The following is a 15,492-nucleotide window of genomic DNA, read 5'->3' as shown; positions in this document are numbered from 1 at the left end:
TCATAGGAACAGGAGTAGGGTATTTAACCCTCAAGTCTCTTTCACCATTCAATTAGATTATAGCTGATCTTAACTCCACCTACCCGCTTTGGCTCCATATCACAAAATCTATCAATCTCAGTTTTGAAATTTTCAATTGACCTAGGCTTACAGCCTTTTGAGGGACAGTTCTAAATTTCCACTGTCCTTTATTTGAAGAAATGCTTCCTAACATCACCCCTGAATGGTCCTGCTCTAATTTTAAGGTTATTCCTCCTTGTTTTGGACATTCCCGCTAGCTACCCTATCAAAATCTTTAATCATCTTAAATACCTCAAAAGATCATCCCTTAATCTATACTCAAGGCAACAGAATACAGTCTGTGCAACCTGTCCTCATAATTTGGCCCTTTACCCCCAGCATTATTATGCCAAATCTGCACTGTACACCTTCCAAAGTCAATATATCCTTCTTGAAGTGCAGTGACTGGGCCGAAGGTAGTACTCTAAATAGGATCTAACCAGAATTTTATACAACCATAACATAACTTCCATCCCTTTGTATTCCAGCCCCCATGAGATAAAGGCCAACAAAGTAATAAAAACAAGAAATGCTGGAGTCACTCAGCAGGTCTGGCAGCATCTGTGGAAAGAGAAGCAGAGTTAACGTTTCGGGTCAGTGACCCTTCTTCGGAACTTGCACTTGTTACAATTGTCATAATTAGAAGTACAAACACGACAGATACAAATGAAAGTTAAACAGCTAGAAATTGGTTTGCTCACATTTTCAGGTGTGGGGGGTTGCAATTCACCTGCGCCCGGTCTGACTGAGACAGGCAGCACGCAAACTTTGTGCTGCCTCCTCATTTCCATGATTGTAATATTCGGCCAAGTGCAATCCAAGCTGCTGTCTGGCTGAACGCTCAACAGGGGGCCCAGCATCGTGCGTGGCAAGGACGTATCCCAGCTAGCCTGCACCTTTTAAAGGCAGCCTGCCTTTCTTGGAGGGCAGCTGCAGTCATTAGAAGGAAGCTGCTGATGACAGTCTCTGCACGAACTGGATGGAAAGAAAAGTACCCCAGATGGAGCAACAGGAAAGGGAGAGCTCCCAGATTCTCGGATGCGGCACTGGAGGCCTTAGTCCTTTTGGCTGACAGCAGAAGAAGCCATGTTTCCACAAAGGGACTGGAAGCTCTGAAGAGCACCCTAGGAAGGGTGTGACCAGGGAGGTTAATTCAGAGTCTTGACCAAGGACCTGGCAGTAGTGCCGTAGGTTCAATATCCTCACACAAGTGGTCAAGGTCAGTGACTGCATCTTCACATGCCATCTTCTACCCAACACATCACCAACCTCTCTCGCTGTTCACTGCAACATACCCCCATCACTGACTCATTTGCAGTCCCTAGCAGTCAGGAATCAGCCTTAACATTCAAATACTCTATCTCACTCTCTCACACACCTTCCAGCCTCACACCCACCTCTCGCTTCTTCTACACACCTCCAGCTATTCACATCTTCCAAACAAAGTGCAACACAATCACTGACATTCTTCCCTCTCTCTTGTAGGACAAGGTGGCTCATAACTGATGCGCATCACTTAAGCTCATTGCAGTAGACTGTACTCCACACCATGGACCAGCTGTGGTAGAGGCCGTTGCATCTGGCATCAAGTATCAGCGAGATCATTCAGGATGACAGTATGTTTCTAACTATGGCTCTTCTCAAACCCCACGTCATCCTTATCCTGCTAACTGACATGAAGTGCAAGCTGCCGAAGATGTGACCGTGGACCTCTTGCTTTCCACGCCATCCCACCCCACTTCCCTCACCTTAATCCTCCCCTTCTGATTTTCTGCTTTCAGATACTCAAGAACTGCTGCATGGACTGCTATTGCAGCCTCAGGAGGAAGGGCAAGATCGGCAGTGAACCTCCGATGTTGAAGCGGCATCACTTGATCTGACATTCGCAGCCACCATCTCAGATACTGACAGTACGCGCATCTTAGAGGGTAGCATATTGTTGGGATCTGAACATAGTGAATCACCGAGCACGAGTGGGCTGCGGCCAGGCCAGAGGGATAGAACAGTTCATTTGCCAGCTCTCTGGAGAGCATGGTCACAGATGAATTCTGCTACATGGGACTCAGATGAGGACTTCGATGGGACAGCCTATAGCAGAATGCTGATAACCATGCACATTGGCAGGCCTGCCAGACAGCGTCTTGTCACTGTCAAGGAGCATGGAGGAGTTCGGCTCTAATGTGGCACAGTGCATGGAACCGATCTTTTCCACCATGGAAGCAGTGGCTGACTCCATGCAGCATTTGTGGATCCAAAAGTAATGCAGCATCTGGTGGCTATTGTCTCAGCTTCCACTGCAGCACAGGCACAAGCCACTGTAAGAAATGGCTGTCTAATACACTTATAAAATCTTAAGAAGATTAATTGAATATTATAGAAATAGCTCTCTCTCTCTTAATAAAGATTCTATAGCAGTCAGCCAGAGCGGACAAGTACCGGACAGCGTACGCCTATTATCTCTAGCATGACTCTAGCACTGGCTCTGAAACAAGACATTCCGAAAGCTGATAAGTTGGAGCCTCATACCCTCTCTAGACCAGTGTCTGGCTGAAGTTTACAAACGATAACAAGCACGAGATAAGGTGAAAGGTGACTTCAGGAGACAGAGTGATGAGCATGGGAGGAGTTCACTTTTAGTATCTGTCCCTCGATGATTGGGCAATTGGAATCAAACAAGTTATTGACATAGGGTAAACTACCAGTCCCAAGAAATAAAGCATATAAACATGTGCTCGGGATGGAAATCGTCAGTCTTCTTCGGACAGAAGGAGAGCTTACTAAAACTTGGCTTCGCTGAGTGTTAGGCTATAGCCTAGCACTTTGGTTAGCTCAAAAAGACTTGGGACCCTGTGGACCAAAGAGACCACCAACATCTCACCTGCCTCATCCATTGGGGAGACTGCCAACACCATTCTGCCCCACCTCATGATCTGGGAACTGTAATCTTTCCAACCTGTCGTATGTCTTTTCTGTCCATTTAGGTTACGCATCATCACATTTAAACTATTGCTTCTTAATATACATTATATTTAAACTGTTGCTTCTTAATAAACTGCTTCAATATCACATTATCAGCTCAACCCCCTCCTTTGGGTATCTGTGACTCCGAACCTAAATCTTACACTATCAATGTCTCAGTGCTGCAATGGCAGTTCAGATGGAACTCACGAGATCCATTCTTGCCGTCATGCAGAGTCAGACTGCTGTCATCATGGCTACAGATTTCAGTTCTCATTTATAAGCTTTCGTGTCAATCCAGCAATATGTCCTCCAACAGGTTACTAGGATTGTTGAAGTGCTGCCTTGGGAGAGTGGCAGTGGCACCCTGGAGCATAAACCTGCTGTCCTCTCTCAGGATGACCGTATTTGTGCTCCTACCACTGCACTCCAACAGTCCTCTTGATGTTGCCTCTCAGTCAGCCAACCCAGACTGCTGTCATCAATGCCAAGGTGGTGCAGTCTGAAGCAAGGCCTTGTAGGCCCAGTGTTGCTTGAGGCCGCCTGCAAGGCTCCCCCAGTGAAATAAAGGCCTGCTACCCGACGGGACCTGATGACATGTGTCGGGTTCGGGTCAGGTCGGGCTGGCTCTGACATTCTCTATCACCACCTCAGGTATGTGACTCTAATATTAATTTACTTTTTGGACTTTAAAGGTGGTTTTGTTACAGTTATTTTAAGCTTCTGCAGGTAAGGAACAAAGTGAAAAATGGAAGGTAGGTTAACTGATGGTCGGGTTGGGTCGGGCGTAGGAAAAAATGGAAGGACTCAGGCTGGGTCAGGCTCGGGGTCGGATGGGGTTCTGTCGGGCTCGGGTCGGGTCTTATTTGCAGACCCGAGCAGGCCATTACAGTGAAAGTCAGTAGCCTTCCACCAGCCACGCTGCAGCCACAGGGATAGCACTGCCGAAGAGCACTAGCACAGGCAAAGGCATCTGCAAGAGAGGCACTAAAGGAATGCAAAGGACTGAATAGTTGAGTTTCTTTTGTGTTACTGGATAAAGGTGTTACGGAAGGGCCTTTGATGGTGGCTTTTATTGCAGGAATTTGGCCAAACTAATGCTGTAATGGGATGTCACTAATAGATGAGAAGGTGGGGAGTAGAGGACCAATGGTGATGAAGGGATGATGTCCTAAGGGAACCGGAGTCTCAGCAGGTGCTCGTGGACAGCCAGTGTTGAGTGAAGGGGTCTCAGATGCCTCCTCCTCTTTCCGAAGTGGCCTCTGTATGCTTGGTGGCAGTGGCTGTGCCCTCATAATAGTGAGGATGCAGGGAACATAACAGACCACTATAAGCTTGGGAGACACGCTCCGATGAATATTGTAGGGGTCCACCCCACCTCACCCCAAAGTGATCCAGGCAGCAGAACCATTGTTTAAAAACGTTGTTGGTCTGCTCAATGATGTTTCTGATGGCAGCATGGCTCTCGTTGTATGTCCTCCTGTGGACCGGTGGTGGAGGAGGTTTATGAGCCTTGTGTACAGTGCGTAACTCATTTCTCCAAGCAGCCAGCCTCTGGCTCTGCGTGGTGGCTTGGAAACAATGGGAACTGCAGACTGCCTCAGGTGAAAGGCGTTGTGGCTGCTGCCAGGATGGTGAGTAGTCACTGACCTGATGGTTTGGCCATGGTCACACACCAACTGCACATTAATGGAATGGAATCTTTTGCATTTTACATTTTCCTGTTGGCATGTGGGGTCCGCAGAGCCACGATGTCTCCTGCACTATTGGGAATCCCACTATCTTGGTAAAGTCACATGTCCTTTCATCCTGTTTTTTTCTGGTTAGAAAGAAGACAAATTACTCACCTCTCCTCACATACAGGGCCCCTATCATCTCTCAGATGTAGCAATGGACAGCGAACTGGATATGTTTGCAATGTTGCCTGCTCCGGCCTGCAAGGATCCGGTTGCGTAAAAGTTTAGGGCCAAGGTGATACAGATGGCCTTCACCCTACAGCCATCTCCTTGGTGAATCTCAAGCACCTCAGGCATTGGTCCTAGCTGAGCAGCAGATATGAAAAGTATTCCCTGAAAATCCTGGCTGGATAGGGCCTTCTGTGGAGAGCCCTTCTCCTCCCTCCGCGCAGAGCTTCCCCGCTCTGCAGGCTCTGCTCCATATACCTGTCCTGTTGCAGACACAGAGGCACTGGAATTACAGTCCCCATAACTAATGCAGCCTTTGTGTGGACAGTGTTACGACCTTCTTTGGGCCTCCTTATCTCGAGAGACAATGGATACGCGCCTGGAGGTGGTCAGTGGTTTGTGAAGCAGCGCCTGGAGTGGCTATAAAGGCCAATTCTGGAGTAACAGGCTCTTCCACAGGTGCTGCAGAGAAATTTGTTTGTTGGGGCTGTTGCACAGTTGGCTCTCCCCTTGCGCCTCTGTCTTTTTTCCTGCCAACTACTAAGTCTCTTCGACTCGCCACAATTTAGCCCTGTCTTTATGGCTGCCCGCCAGCTCTGGCGAATGCTGGCAACTGACTCCCACGACTTGTGATCAATGTCACACGATTTCATGTCGCGTTTGCAGACGTCTTTATAACGGAGACATGGACGGCCGGTGGGTCTGATACCAGTGGCGAGCTCGCTGTACAATGTGTCTTTGGGGATCCTGCCATCTTCCATGCGGCTCACATGGCCAAGCCATCTCAAGCGCCGCTGACTCAGTAGGGTGTATAAGCTGGGGATGTTGGCCGCTTCAAGGACTTCTGTGTTGGAGATATAGTCCTGCCACCTGATGCCAAGTATTCTCCGAAGGCAGCGAAGATGGAATGAATTGAGACGTCGCTCTTGGCTGGCATACGTTGTCCAGGCCTCGCTGCCGTAGAGCAAGGTACTGAGGACACAGGCCTGATACACTCGGACTTTTGTGTTCCGTGTCAGTGCGCCATTTTCCCACACTCTCTTGGCCAGTCTGAACATAGCAGTGGAAGCCTTACCCATGCGCTTGTTGATTTCTGCATCTAGAGACAGGTTACTGGTGATAGTTGAGCCTAGGTAGGTGAACTCTTGAACCACTTCCAGAGCGTGGTCGCCAATATTGATGGATGGAGCATTTCTGACATCCTGCCCCATGATGTTCGTTTTCTTGAGGCTGATGGTTAGGCCAAATTCATTGCAGGCAGACGCAAACCTGTCGATGAGACTCTGCAGGCATTCTTCAGTGTGAGATGTTAAAGCAGCATCGTCAGCAAAGAGGAGTTCTCTGATGAGGACTTTCCGTACTTTGGACTTCGCTCTTAGACGGGCAAGGTTGAACAACCTGCCCCCTGATCTTGTGTGGAGGAAAATTCCTTCTTCAGAGGATTTGAACGCATGTGAAAGCAGCAGGGAGAAGAAAATCCCAAAAAGTGTGGGTGCGAGAACACAGCCCTGTTTCACACCACTCAGGATAGGAAAGGGCTCTGATGAGGAGCCACCATGTTGAATTGTGCCTTTCATATTGTCATGGAATGAGGTGATGATACTTAGTAGCTTTGGTGGACATCCGATCTTTTCTAGTAGTCTGAAGAGACCACGTCTGCTGACGAGGTCAAAGGCTTTGGTGAGATCAATGAAAGCAATGTAGAGGGGCATCTGCTGTTCACGGCATTTCTCCTGTATCTGACGAAGGGAGAACAGCATGTCAATAGTCGATCTCTCTGCACGAAAGCCACACTGTGCCTCAGGGTAGACGCGCTCGGCCAGCTTCTGGAGCCTGTTCAGAGCGACTCGAGCAAAGACTTTCCCCACTATGCTGAGCAGGGAGATTCCACGGTAGTTGTTGCAGTCACCGCGGTCACCTTTGTTTTTATAGAGGGTGATGATGTTGGCATCGCGCATGTCCTGGGGTACTGCTCCCTCGTCCCAGCACAGGCATAGCAGTTCATGTAGTGCTGAGAGTATAGCAGGCTTGGCACTCTTGATTATTTCAGGGGTAATGCTGTCCTTCCCAGGGGCTTTTCCGCTGGCTAGGGAATCAATGGCATCACTGAGTTCCGATTTGGTTGGCTGTATGTCCAGCTCATCCATGACTGGTAGAGGCTGGGCTGCATTGAGGGCAGTCTCAGTGACAGCATTCTCCCTGGAGTACAGTTCTCGGTAGTGCTCAACCCAGCGGTCCATCTGTTTGCGTTGGTCAGTGATTATGTCCCCCGATTTAGATTTGAGGGGGGTGATCTTCTTGATGGTTGGCCCAAGAGCTCTCTTCATGCCATCATACATTCCTCTGATGTTTCCGGTGTCTGAGGCCAGCTGAATATGACTGCATAGGTGTTGCCAGTAGTCGTTTGCGCAACGCCTAGCTGTTCTTTGTGCAGTACTTCTGGCTGCTTTAAGTGCTGCGGATGTTAAATCGCTGGGGGCTTTCTTGTAGTTCAAAAGTGCAATGCGCTTAGCGGCTATGACAGGTTCCAGCTCTTCATTATGAGATTGAAACCAGTCTGCATTTCTCTTCGCACTTTTGCCGTAGGTGGTCAAAGCTGACTCATAGATGGCGTCTCTGATGTGGGCCCACTTGGTCTCAGCATCCCCTGTGGGAGTGTTTTGAAGGGCTGTTACAAGTGAATTTAGAAATTTTTGTAACAGCTGTGGGTGAGAAATTCTGCTCGTGTTGATGCGCGGGTGGCCCTTCTGCTTGGAATGATGCAACTTCTTTGGTCTGAGTCTAACCTTGCTGCACACCAGGGAGTGGTCGGTGTCGCAGTCCGCACTGTGGAAGCTGCGTGTGATTTGAACACTGTTTAAGGCGGCTCGCCTTGTGACAATGAGGTCTAGCTGGTGCCAACGACGTGATCTTGGGTGCCTCCATGAAACCTGGTGACAGGGTTTAGTGTGAAAGAACGAGTTGGTGATGCAGAGGTTATGATAGGTACACAACTCAAGCAGTCTCTGCCCGTTCTCATTCATCCTTCCAACGCCATAGCGCCCAAGGCAGGAGGGCCATGAGTCATGGTCGGCCCCAACCCTGGCATTAAAGTCCCCCAGCAGGAATAGGTGTTCGGTGTTGGGGATGCTGCTAATGATGTTATGGAGTTGTTCATAGAACTGGTCTTTAGCTTCAGGTGCGGAACAGAGTGTTGGAGCATAGATGCTGAGTAGGTGTACTGGACCAGAGGTGGTGAGCAGTCGGATGGACAGTATGCGTTCCGAGCCATTTGAGGGAGGCTCTATCATGCTGAGCAAGGAGTTTCTGATGGCGAAGCCCACTCCATGCTGTCTTGGTTCTTCAGGATCCCTGCCCTGCCAGAAGAAGGTGTAGTCTTGCTCTGCTAGAGAGCCCTTCTCCTCCCTCCGCGCAGAGCTTCCCCGCTCTGCAGGCTCTGCTCCATATACCTGTCCTGTTGCAGACACAGAGGCACTGGAATTACAGTCCCCATAACTAATGCAGCCTTTGTGTGGACAGTGTTACGACCAAGGCGGGAGTAATGCACTGTTAATTCAGTCCCATTACTCCACAGGTCATAGCATAAAAAATAAAGTTTCCCACCTACCGAAGACCAGCCAGATTAAACACTGTATTTTTCCCCCAGAATAAAGCACACCAAATCACGTTTCATTAAACAAAAACTTTAACTATTTATTAGAAATAAAAATAGGTCTTTACTAACAAAATAAATCTATACATGAAAAAACCCTCATTTCCTTAACCCTCATGCACACACACATACATTCAAAAAGAAACTGTTAACCAGTTTCAAAAGGGGTTTTTGGGTTGTAACTGTTTCTTAGGAATAGAAGGAATAATAAAAAATAATTGAGGTTCATGCTCTGGTAGGATATTTTCAGTACAGTGCGGTGTGTCAGAGTCAAATAGTCAGATGCCACTCGAAGTCTCTCCAGGCAAGGTTGATGAGCAGTCTGTGATGGGTAGGTGTTTACAGCAATTTAACTGCAGCAGGCATCACATAGGTCTTCCATCAGGGGTGTAGCAACAGATCTGCTTGGGTTTTGAAGCAGCAGTCTAGCAGTAGAAGAATACAGGAGGCAGCAGGAATCTCTCTGGATGCAGAAATTCTTCAGAGACTGGAGCCAGCAGGAATCTACTACTTTTCAAATGCAGGATTCCTTTTCAAGACATGCAAGTTCTCCTTTACAAAGAGAGAGGTAGCACTTTTCTGGGTCTTTTCTTTCTGGCTACAGGCAGGTCAAACAAAGATTTCAAATGTCTGCTCTTTGTCCAATTCACAGGCTTTTAAAGGGTCCAAAGTGAAAAAAGCACCTTCCTGAATATGGTCACATGTCCAGACACAGCGTCTCCCCCTGGTCACTCAAGCTGCTCTGAAGAAAGGACAAACCCCTGTGATTTCCTTGAAACTGCTGACCTTCCTGTCCTTTTACAAGTTTAACTTCCTTTCAAAACATTGCTGGAATTCCAATTATTTTGCAGGTGTCCTTCACTGAGCAAAATCCTTCTTTCTTATTTTTTAAACACATAGAAGTCCAAGATTTTAGTACAAAATATAAAACCTTTGTGACAACAGGTCACAAAACTCCTCTGCCCTCCCTGTATCAATGCAGCAACACTCCCATCCAAATCCAGCAATCCACCACAACACCTCCAAAAAGATACCGCAATACTTCCACAAACATTGCAACAGCAGAAATGTGTCAAAAGTACTTCACCTGCAAGTTGGATGGTTGGTCCTTTAACTAGCACTAGTGAGGTGGTGGTTCTCCCATGCAGCTGAACACCTGTGAAGCTATGAGTGATTTGCACAGATGGTCACAGAACCTGTGCGGTCCAATTTTGCAGAACATGTGTCAAATCAGCCAAAAGGCTGTTTGAAGTCATGATCTGCCCACTGCGAAAACTTCCAGTGCATGGCATGGCACACCTGCACTAGCACCCTTCCCAGCATGGGGTGCTGCACGAACCGCACCAGAAGTGGCCAGAAACACTGCACACACCATTTTTCAGATCCAGGTTTTCTTAGCAAACCCCAATGGCGTTAGAGAGTCCAATTTTGCAGCCAAACTCTCAAGTGAGATTTTCCAACATTTTATAAAATATTATTTTTAAATAGGTGAATTTGGAGTAGAGTTGCTTCCCGTTTTTCTCCCGATATAGGTGAACTTCCTAGCCACTCTCAATGCCTTCTATATCCAGCCAAATATTCCCATGTCCTTAGAACAGCTCAGCTGGAGCCTCCCAGCATGGTCATTGGGAACTGGATGGAAGTTAAACCTGTGCGTTGCTGTGTCTCTCTCAGTACTGAATCACTGCAACACCACTATCTCGTATACCAAAGTTAGAGGACAGAACTGTGGAAATTAGTTCCAACATATGGCACAAGAGCTGGTAGCGGGTGGGCTTGTAACCAACATTCCCCTATGTGGCAATGACTGGGAGTGACATTGGGAGTCAAGGTGAATCGAATGGAAAGTCAAATACTTCCAACACAGGAATATAGATGGGGAAAACTAAATAGGCCAACTGATTGAAAGCATTTTTTGCTCAACTCTTGACAGCCAGTTATGGAGTGGCAGAATTCCTCAGACTGCCTTCTTGGCCAGCAGGGAACAGGGCACTAGGAAATTTGGTGGTGGGGAGAGGAAGAGAAATGAGGCCAACAGATTTTAGAGGAAAAATATGTCACAAATAATAAAATCTCACCATACTATATATGTGTGAAATAGTACAAGCATTATCAACCTCTGTCACATAAAGTTGAAGTGTGCATTTTCACTGTCAATAAATCTATGCTTACCCAGTTTCAAATAAATATAAGCAAAGTTACCACTGGTTCCAAGAACTTCCTGATTCTTTCAGCTATGACCTATTCTGTGACTACACACACTTAATACAATAATTACACTACAGGTTCTGTCGCACATGCCAATACACCTTCAGCTGCTATCTCGTAACACTGTTTAATCCATTTTGTCCTACATCACACGGCACATTCATCTTCAAGATGGCATCTAAAACAAAATGGATTGTGAAACCTCAGTGCAACAAGAAAACCAATCACTGACGACGGGAGGGGGGGGGGGGGGGGGTGGGGGGGAAATGACGCGGGGAGATGGAAGGGTTGAATTCCACAGGTGTTAACTTGACCCCTACATTGGATTACTTGGAAGAAAAAATAATAATGTGGCTTTATATAGGCCTTTAACATTGTAAAATGTCCCAAGGTGCTTCATAGGCGTTCAAGGTGCCTACTCCTGCTCCTAATTTGTATGTTTGTATGAAACAAAATTTGACACCGAGCCACATTTCAGGATAGGTGACCAAAAGTTTGGTCAAAGAGCTAGGTTTTACAGAGCGTCTTAAAGGACCAGAGATAGGTAAAGAGGTGGAGAAGTTTAGGGGAGTGAATCCCAGAGATTACAGCCTACACAGCTGAAGGCATGGTCACCAGTGGTGGGACAATGGGAATGGACAGGTCGTCAGAATTGGAAGAGTGCAAATATTTCACCAATCTGCAGATCTGGAGGAATTTACAGAGATAGAGAGGTTATGGAGGAATCTGAACATGAGAATGAGAATTTTAAAATCAAGGCATCGTCTCATCTTACTCTTGTTTCTAAAAGCTCGGACAAAGCGCATCATTCAGGCAGCTACAAACACAACCTTCTACGACCAGAAACACTGGTTTCTCTAAAGGAACGTGACCCGCTGCTAAAATGAGATCCCTTCACTTTTCCTTACCTTCCCTCCAATCAGGACTGTCCTTGGCACAAAGACTTTGTTTGGCTCCTTTTTGATACCTGAAATAAATGAGAGATCGTTTCAAAATAAAACACTGTTACTGCTACCTTTGATTTTCATGTTTACAAATGCAATATGAACATCTACGATTACTATTACAACTTCTACAATTACTACTAAATTTCCATCAGCTCAATACTGACTATGTTGTGGAAGTAAATTTTTAAAATTCAGTCTCTGAATGTATGCATCACTGGTAAAGACATTTATTGGTCATCAATAGGTGCTCTTAAGAAGGTGGTGGTAAGCCACCTTCTTGAACTGCTGAATCCATTTGGTGTAGGTACTCCCACAGTGTCATTAGGTAGGGGGTTCAAGGATTTTGACCCAACCACAATGAAGGATTGGCACTAAATGTCCAAATCGTGACTTAGAGAGGAACTTGGAGGTGGTGGTGTTCCCATGCTCCTGCTGCCCTTATTCTTCTAGGTGGTGGAGATTATGGGTTTGGGAGATGTTGAAGAGTTGATGTAGTGCATCCTTTAGACAGCACAAACTGCAGCCAAAGTATGCTGGTCGAGTGGATGCTTAAATTCACTCCACTGCTGTTGGTTCTGAACAAACCTGGCTGCCTGAGTCATCTGTATCCCCTGCTGTGACAAGTCATTCTTGGCATTGTCTATCCAGTGCTTCCTTGGTCCTCCTCAGCTTCTTAGCTCAAAGCAAGCTCAAATTAGGTACTTTACAGCTCTCCAGCCTCAACATTGAGTTCAACTTTACATCATAACCACTACTCCAATTTTCTTGAACAGGTGCTGGAAATGGCTGTGTTTATTTGCACTGCAAGTGGGTCAGACCAATTGGTTTCCTTGGAGGACAAGACACACCCAACAGTTAGTCTGGAATGTAATTTGATCCTGCCTGCTGTAAAGTAATTTGATCAGTCATTGTCAGGCAAGCTCCAAAGCTCAGAGTGCTAATACTACCGCTTTCAGAGAACAGAAAGGGCTCACATTCCTGAGTTAGGTGCACTCATTGCATGCTTTCAATACATACTTCAAAGAGTTAAGCAACACCTTGATTTTTAACATTCTCATCCTTGTTTTTAAATCTCCCTATGGCCTGGCCCCTCCCTATCTCTACAATCTCCTCTAGCCCTACAACCCTCAGATTTCTGCGCTCCTCTAATTCCAGCCTCTCAGTGCTCACAATCCCGAGCTCAGAGAATATGCAGCGCTCACACTCCCAAGCAGTGAACAGGCCTTGTTGCAAGTTAGGATATGTGCAGTAAAGGCCTGCTACTCGACCTGAACCTGTTGGGACCTGACAGCATGTGTCAGGTTCGGGTCAGGTCGCACTTCCGGGTCTGGCATTTGGGCTCGGGTTGGGTCGGGCTGGGCCGGATTGGACACACTCCATCACCACCTCAGGTAAGTGACTCTAATGTTAATTTACTCTTTGGACTCTAAAGATGGTTTTGTTCCAGTTATTTTAAGCTTGTGCAGGTAAGGAACAAAGTGAAAAACAGAAGGTAGGTTAACTGATGGTCGAGTTGGCTCAGGCGCGGGAAAAAATGGAAGGACTCAGGCCGGGTCGTGCTTGGGGTTGGATGGGGTTCCGTCAGGTTCGGGTCAGGTTTCATTTACAGCCCCGAGCAGGCCTTTAGTGTGCAGCAGAGTTTCAACAAGCTCAAGTTCATTGAGGGTGGAAGATGGGAGGCTGACCAGGAGAACACTGTAATAGTCAAGCTTGGCAAATAACACATAAATTTAATGTAACGGGATGTCGGTAGGATCACAGAATAAACAGCACAGTGGCACAGTGGTTAGCACCGCAGCCTCACAGCTCCAGCAACCCGGGTTCAATTCTGGGTACTGCCTGTGTGGAGTTTGCAAGTTCTCCCTGTGTCTGCGTGGGTTTCCTCCGGGTGCTCCGGTTTCTTCCCACATGCCAAAAAGACTTGCAGGTTGATAGGTTAATTGGCCATTATAAATTGCCCCTAGTATAGGTAGGTGGTAGGGAAATATCGGGACAGGTGGGGATGTGGTAGGAATATGGAATTAGTGTAGGATTAGTATAAATGGGTGGTTGATGGTCGGCACAGACTCGGTGGGCCGAAGGGTCTGTTTCAGTGCTGTATCTCTAAACTAAACTAAACTCTCATTCATTTAAGAACCACCCCAGTTTCTCTACTCTCATTTCATAACTGAAGTCCTTCATCCTTGTAAATTTTAGTAAATTTTCTCTGCACCCTCTTTAAGGCCTTGGCATCCTTCCTGAAGTGTGGTGCCCAGCATTGGCCACACTGTCTCAGCTGAAGCCTGAACAGTTTTTAAAAAGGTTTAAGACTAACTTCCTTGCTTTTGTACTCTATGCTTCAATTAATAAAGTCAAGGATCCTGCAAGCCTTTTAACAGCCTTCTCTACTTGACCTGCTGCTTTCAGAGACTTGTTTATGTACACTCGCAGCTCTCTCTATTCTGCACCCCTTTTAAAAGTGCACCATTTAGTTTATAATGTCCCTCCTATTCTTCCTACTTCTCCCTCCAGCCCTTAGTCCCCCACCAAATTCCTCCACCTTCGAAGCCCTAGTCCCCAATGAAACCATTATTCTCTCTCACCCTAGCCGTTCCCCCGGTACAGACCTCATCTCCACATCTCAAGTCCAAGGGACGTGGACTTGAAAGGATATGGAGGTCAACTGGTTTAGCCATTCACCGCGAGATCTGGCTGGACCACATAAAGCTCTATCAGGTCCTGCTCTAGTCTGCTAAAACTGCTTAATATTCCAGGATCATCCTAGAATACAAAGATAACCCCTGGCTTCTTTTCACTACTTTAAGCCATCTTCTTAAATCCCTCTTCCCTGTTTCCTCCAGCCTCATGCCAAAAAAAAAAGTGCGAGGAGCTCATGAACTTCTTTGTCACCAAGACTGAGACCATCAGATCAGCTGCCTCTGCCACTTCCCTCACTTCCCCTAGCCCACTGGGCCAAACTTCCTCTAAGGCTCCTCTGCCCTAGCCTGAACTTTTATCTTTCTCCAGTTTCTCCATCTCCCCCATGCCCTCTCTGAGATCATCTTTATATGAGGCTCGCCTTCTGCTCTCAATCCTATTCCCATGGAACTGCTGACCACCCAACTTCCCTTCCTGACCCTCATGTTAGCTGATATTGTTAATGGTTCTCTCTCCTCAGGTTCTGCCCCTCTCTCCTTCAAATCTGCCGTCATCGCCCATCACTTCAAAAAAAAACAACCCTCGACCCCTCTGTACATGCAAACTACGGTCCCATTTCCTCTCCGAAGTCCTTGAACGTATTGTCGTTCTTCCAAATTCCTGCCCATCTGTCCTGGAACTTCATGTCTGAATCCCTCCAAACAGGTTTACACCTCTGCCACAGTACGAAATGGCTCTTTTCAAAATCACAAATGACATCCTATGTGACAGCGGCAAAGGCAAATTAGCCCTCCTTGCCCTTCTCGACCAGTTTGCAGCCTTTGACACAGCTGATCACACCATCCTTCTCCAACCATCCATCATGCAGCTGAGAGGTACTGCACTTGCCTGGTTCCATTCTTATCTATCTAATCGTAACCAGAGAATCGCCATCAATGGCTTCTCTTCCCATTCCTGCACAGTTACCTCTGGTGTCCCCAAGTATCTATCCTTGGCCCTTTCTATTTCTCATTTACATTTTGCCCCTCGACAACATCATCCAAAAGCACATCAGTTTCATACGTATGCTGACGACATCCAGCTCTACCTCACCACCACCTCTCTCGACCCCTCCACTATCTCTAAA

General features: G+C 46.9%; 1 protein-coding gene across 1 annotated transcript in view; it reads right to left on the bottom strand.

Annotated features, from left to right (window-relative positions):
• The window catches only part of pygb (phosphorylase, glycogen; brain), a 155,527-nt gene that overhangs the window by 23,796 nt on the left and 116,239 nt on the right, over nucleotides 1-15,492 (bottom strand). Inside the window, exon 15 of the mRNA XM_068044523.1 lies at nucleotides 11,691-11,749. Coding sequence (XP_067900624.1) covers nucleotides 11,691-11,749 — 59 coding nt within the window. The remainder of the gene's footprint in view (nucleotides 1-11,690; nucleotides 11,750-15,492) is intronic.

Source organism: Heterodontus francisci, chromosome 13 (assembly GCF_036365525.1).
Source record: "Heterodontus francisci isolate sHetFra1 chromosome 13, sHetFra1.hap1, whole genome shotgun sequence".
Taxonomy (NCBI): Eukaryota; Metazoa; Chordata; class Chondrichthyes; order Heterodontiformes; family Heterodontidae; genus Heterodontus; species Heterodontus francisci.
The sequence above is the reverse complement of the archived record's forward strand: the minus strand, read 5'-3'. Positions and strand labels throughout refer to the sequence as shown.